The sequence below is a fragment of the Condylura cristata genome, unplaced genomic scaffold (assembly GCF_000260355.1).
Source record: "Condylura cristata isolate star-nosed mole 26May11 unplaced genomic scaffold, ConCri1.0 scaffold00011, whole genome shotgun sequence".
NCBI classification, from domain to species: Eukaryota; Metazoa; Chordata; class Mammalia; order Eulipotyphla; family Talpidae; genus Condylura; species Condylura cristata.
The window spans coordinates 9642605-9648604 of record NW_004567112.1 but is presented as its reverse complement, the minus strand read 5'-3'; the positions used below and the strand labels follow the sequence as shown (position 1 = coordinate 9648604).

The 6000-nt window shown below is 47.5% G+C and overlaps 1 protein-coding gene across 1 annotated transcript in view; it reads right to left on the bottom strand.

Annotated features, from left to right (window-relative positions):
• The window catches only part of NRAP (nebulin-related anchoring protein), a 64383-nt gene that overhangs the window by 26111 nt on the left and 32272 nt on the right, over positions 1-6000 (bottom strand). Inside the window, exons 23-25 of the mRNA XM_012723955.1 lie at positions 5272-5583; positions 4081-4185; positions 1237-1335 (exon numbers count right to left, since the gene is read on the bottom strand). Of these exons, the coding sequence (XP_012579409.1) occupies positions 1237-1335; positions 4081-4185; positions 5272-5583 (516 nt within the window). The remainder of the gene's footprint in view (positions 1-1236; positions 1336-4080; positions 4186-5271; positions 5584-6000) is intronic.

Genomic DNA, 6000 nt, shown 5'->3' with positions numbered 1-6000 from the left:
GGGGGTGGCATCAAAATTCAGAAGCCAGGAGAAGCAATGTCACTTCTGGGGGTCCGGTTTCCCCTGGACCCACCTCGATTATCATCCCCTCTCCCTGAGCCTTGTGGGTAATTGTCTCCTCTGTGGGACTCCGATTTGGGTTTATGATACCCTAGTAGTTAGATGACACAGATGCTACCAGCCACGACCAGAGAAAGTTTCTAAACAGGCTTTTCCTTCCCAAATCTTTTTAGCTGTGTCGCAGTTTCTGCGTATCACAGCAGTGCCCCCTAGAGTTGACTAGAGGAAGGAAGAAGCAGATAGTGAGTTTTCTTCCTCTGAAAGGTCTTGTTTGACCATCTGTGTTTCTCAAATTGTGTCTGATGGGCTGCTTGAGAAATTACGCATTCCTAACCCTAAGTCTGTCCGTTTGTAAATCATTCCATAACTTAATCTGACAGGCACTCGGGATGTTTCAGAACAGCTGTGAAACAAGGTGGAATAGCTTGCCCAATGGGAACAAATCGGAAACTCATCTCCCTGGGGTTGGTAAATTTCCCTCAAGGTAAGTCGAGTGGTTTGAAGATACTTAAAAGATCTTCAAATGTGGGTCTCTCTCTCAGGAGAATCAGCCAAATTGGGTTCCTCCATGCCCTAACGTGGATTTTTATCTGACCTTACCAATCAATTTAGTCGCCCTCAAACCCTGTGCTGAGAGGACAAAGGCCAGTCCTTGGTGTCACAGCATGAAGGAAGTATGGGGAATGACTAGAAAGATGACCTCATGTACATAAATCAAACCCAAGTCATTTTCAAAGTCTTTGGGAAATTCAGAGAGAAGACTCCCTGCCCTGGTGTCCCCGAGAAGCCCCAAGTATTGCTTCAACATTCCCACTACCTAGGAATTGTGCTCAAAAGTTCCAGTCCTGAAAACAATGCTTTAAGACAAAAGCAGTGGGGGAAATTCCCGCCCCACCACAGACCAATCTTCAAGACATGCAAATGGGAAGAAGGATCGCAGCTCCGCAGCCCTGGCAGTGGGGTGGCGGAGCCACACCTGGCATCCTAAGAACAGTAACACCCCATTTGCATCCTAATGAGGAAGCACACCCGCTATGGTGTGCCTCTGCAAAGGACCAGAAGCTCCTTCATCCTTAGAACAACAGAAGGAGCAAGCCAAGAACCCCTCGGCTTCAATCGCAGCGTTGAAAGAAGAGCCCGCTCTCCGAGTCATAACGTATATACATTATCACTTACATCCACTGCTTGGGTATAACTAATTCTGGCCTGGACCATCTCTGGAGTGTCTTTAATACTGGTAAACTTCAAAGCATCTGGTTGCTGACGGTACTTCTTCTGTTGAGCAGAAAAAGATCAAAGCTGTGAATTTTGTGCTGCTCTTTCATGCCATTTGAAAGAGAAAATCATAGGTTGCTTGAGATTAGAGTGAATTTGTGAACATAATTATTATTCGGCTTCCTCCATCTTTATATCCTAGGTGTCTTCAGGTTAATATTTGTTTCAATTTAAGAATAACCTCATGTCAATTAACATTAGAGGATTTCTACGTGGTGCAAAGAAAACATCTCTAAATTAGAATTATGTCAGTAAACTATGGTGGGAGACATACTTAGGTTTCAATTCTTTTTATAGGTTTCAAATACTGTCCTGCGGTTGTTTACATATCTAAGTCTCAGTCACCCAAGAAAGAACATTCACAGTTACACTTAGCAAATGAAGCTTTCTGTTTTCTGTCCTCAAAAGGACAATGGCAGGGGTTATCATAGTCAAAACCCTTGCAATGAACAGACATGGAGTACATACTACCCGATCCTTTCAGGATCCAGTTCTGTTAACCTACTCAATAATTTCTTAAAATGTTAAAATAACAAGGAAAGGGATGCTATTATTGCAAGAGGTCATCATAAAATTTAAAAGAAACTGACACATAAAAAAAAAACTAACAAAAAATGCAAATGGTGGTAAAAAAAATAACCTAGATATATTTTGATGTATTCTAAAAATCATGCTAAAATGAAATACCTACTTAAAAAAAAAATCAAGTCCATATCCAGAAGACTAAATAGGTCATTATCTTTATGGAATTAAGAAGTGTAATGATTTTATAAACACATCCTCATTTGTCAGGTTTGGGTTTTTGAATATGCAATGGTCTTAAGAAGATAGAGCTGAAGACCCAGCCAAATCTGGCCCAGTCCTTGTTTTTGTAAATAAAGTTTTCTTGGAACACCTTGGTGCTCATTCATTGCAATACAGTCTGGCTGCTTTCATGCTATACTAGCTTGAGTTGAGTAGTAATAACAGAAACCATGTAATCCATAAAGACAAAAATATGTATTATTGATCCTTTACAAAGTAAGGTTTGCTGATTCCTGCTTTAAATGATAGGGGTGTGTGTGTGTGTACATGTGTGTCTGTGTGTACAAACGTGCATCTTGGGTTCTTTCAACATGTGCATCTGTGGGTCTTTCAATAGTGCCCGACATTCCATCTGGAAATGTAGAGGTCAGCCCAATTGGTCACCAAACAAGAAATGAGGTGACTGGCTTGAGTGGCTGGAGATGCCTTGCCCTGCTGAAGCCTGAGTGTATGAGGCAAGGCCATCGTGGGAGATATGCAAGTGGGTTGAGCTATTGTAAAATGGAACACGAAAACCCAGTAGCACAAGTGGTTTCCAGAACATTCCCGGTTGCCAGACTTGGCTGCAGGAACCATGTTGCTGTCTAAATTATGTATCCAGTGGTCTTTAGCCTTCTTGTCTTTTCACTGGTGGGCCCTGCCCATGTTGTGACTCTGGGTTCATGACTCCTCAAACCTCTCTGCCCCCTGAGGTTCCACATGTCCATCTTCCTAAGGGGTCTTTGCATGATTAGATGAACTACTTAGGGCAGAACAGTCTCCTCTGAGCTCCCTGAGTCTCCTGAGTCTGGAATTAGTGAGTATTCATTAAACTTAGACCAAACTCAGAGAAGCTACTTTTGAAGTCAGCTTGGTGATGTGACAGGAAACCCAGGCCTCTTCCATGGGGGAGCAGCATGGCCTGGCAACTGTGTTTGAGATACCAACACAGTGTCTTGCTGTCTTAACTATTCGTGAGGGATAAAGGTCCTAGGGCTTGTGTCAAGGCCAAGTCTCCTGGGGCAACAGCCATTGGGGTCTCCTCTTTACCACAAAAAGTCCAGGAACATCAGGCTACTCTGAAGGCGACCAAACAGATGCCCCCTGGCCTTCTGAGACAACCTCTCCCCCAACAGATGTGAGCAGAAGCCCACGGTCACCCCTGGCCTGGTGTGGCCAGTCGGTCACTCTCCCCCTTTTGGCAGAGTGTGGAGACAGGTGTGGCTGTCACAGCTGGCAGAGGGAGTTCCGGGCACCTGTGGTCAGAGGCCAGGGATGCCACCTGATCCCAAATGAGGCCCAGCACAGCCCTCCACAACCACCCCGGCCTCCCCAAAGAAAGGCCAAAATCTCAGCAGCACGGCACTGAGACTGAAAAACCTCACCAGGGATCTGCTAGGCCAGACTGTCCTGCAATACAAGGAAACAGCATTTTCTAAAGGGGTCTCCCTACGGGCTCAGCTCGGGAAGCTCCAGGAGGGTGGGCGTGAGGTTTGAGCAGAAGCAAGCCCCTCTCCAAAACAGAGACACGAGCGTCACGTGGGAAGACCACGAGAACATTTAAAAACTGTTTACACAGTGGCAGAGCGAGACAGGGAGAGATGCGTATCGATCACAAGAGGCTTTCCGGGGGCAGTAAATGTCTCTTTTCATCATCTCTCCTGTGTTGCTTCATTAGAAAGGTAAGTTGGTGGGTAGCAATTGAGCTCCGTTTGATTGTCATTATTATTCATAATATCATTTGTCACCCACTTTGTTTTTGCTGGGGCTCTGCGGGCCCCTGACTGGTGTGTGTTTGGTATGTGCTGTCCCTCTAATTACCAGCCCGAGTCTGGGTTTGGAGGCCTTTCATGTGGCTCTGCCTTTTTCTCTGCCTTTTGAGTGGAAATTATTTTAATTTTATACAGAAATGCCGCTCGCCGAATGCAGCCAGGCCTGTTGCATGCTGTCAGGAAATCTCACCTCGCTAATGAGTTCTCCTGCCTTCTTCGCCTGCTCCACATTTAATGACCCGGTGGCGACCCAGCCTGTGCCTTTCATCCACTTCACATCTGCCCTGTATTGGTTCTGACAAAGGAGAGAGAAAAAAAGACAGGCCATTGTTGCAGCACAGACATTTAAGGGGCTATTAATGGCTCCCCGAAGAAGCCTTGGTGCCAGCTGAGTCAAATTAGATGCCACTTTTGTCTTATCCGTTTCCGCACAGTCACAGGTAGCGCGCCAAAATGTAAATGAATCCCCCCTTTAATTGGCACGGTCCCGGGGACGGCGGCTCTCAGCCCCACCTGCCTCCACTGGGGGTGCCGCGGGGCTGGGGGGCAACCTCGGCCTTCATTACAGACTCACGTCTACCTCGAAAGAAGAGGGTCCTATTGTCTGCTTCCCTGATTCCTTGTTGAAAATGACATGCAGGGGAGGAGGCGATGAGAACTCACAACCGAACCCAGGTGGGGAGCTATTTGAGGGAATTTCACAAGACGGCCGGCCGAGGCTGCCCACTGTGCGGATGTCTTCCTCCTACCTCTGCGTGGGGCCCCGGTATTTCTCATTTCTCTACTTGCCATTGAAGGAGTCCTTTGAATGGGAAGCCACTTAAATGGTCACTGCTCTAAAAGTAGTAATGCATCTATCCCGAATCAGCTCTACCTGCCCACACTGCCTGCACCCCCCAACCCCAGGCAGGCGGCAGCTCGGCTTCAGCTGGCCTGCTTTTTCAGTTCACCTACCTTGTTGCACCAGAGTCTGGTGAAGACAAAAGAAAACAGAACCAGGGAGGGAACGTCAGGAGAAAGGGGCGGGGTGTGAGATGACAGAGAGTCATTCTTCTCAAAAAGGGGGCACTGAAGTTGGAGAAGGCCTCAATGGGGCGCTTGCCTGGCAGGCCACAAATGCATCTCCCCGGGGTAATAAAAAGAAACATGAAAAATATAGGTAGATCAGAATTCCGAGAAGGAAGAAGTAGCTTTAGGGTTTTCTGTTCGGTAGGACAGCGTGTAAAATGGGCCTAGTTGAATAAAAGTTGAACCACCAGGAAGGTGAAAGGTGCCACTTAGGGATCCAGAAATGTACATGTATGAGTGATGGTCCTGAAGGGACACGCCAGCACACACACACACACACACACACACACACGTGCGCGTGCACACGGCTTACGTCGCTCTGTAAGCTGTACGCCTTCTTGGCCCATTCCACTTTCATGTCTGTGGGCAAAGCCGTGAAGTGGTGCAGCGCTGTCCTGTAGCCCACGTCCGTGGCGAGGCGCTGAGCCTGGCGGGCGTGCACCAGCTGGCTCATGTCCAGGGAGACGTGGCACTGAGACCTGGAGTCCTGGAGACCCTTCTTATACTCTAGCTCGCTCTGCAGCTTGGACATTTGCAGCGAGTGGCTTATTTGCGAATCCCCCTGGGCACCATTCGCCCCGATGAGTTTCCCTCTGGACCGCTCATAATCCTCCTTGTACTTCACCTAAGTAAGAGGGATAGATTAGGGGAACATTAGAATCTTCTAAAAGAAGTGATTTCATGCCATCGGCAGTGAAGTCAAAACAAAGCCATACACAGGATGTTCCTACAATTAGGTTCTCAAAACATTGTCTCCTTCGGACACGCAATATATTTCTTTTGTTCAAATAGTGAAACGAAATATTACTGCTCATTGTTTCTCTTTTCCCCTCAGGTGCCAGAAAGCTCAGAGCCAAAGCAGCCATAGAAGTGTCTTTTCCCAGCTTCCCTGTGAAATTTCACCTTTAGGGCCTCCCTGGTGGCACAACGGGTTAGAGCATAGCACTGTGACTCTCCGCAGCCACTGCCACATGAGTGCAAGTCCTGGCCAGGGAGTGACCCACACGGTGCAGCAGACCTCTCCTGTCCTGCCCGCTGCGCC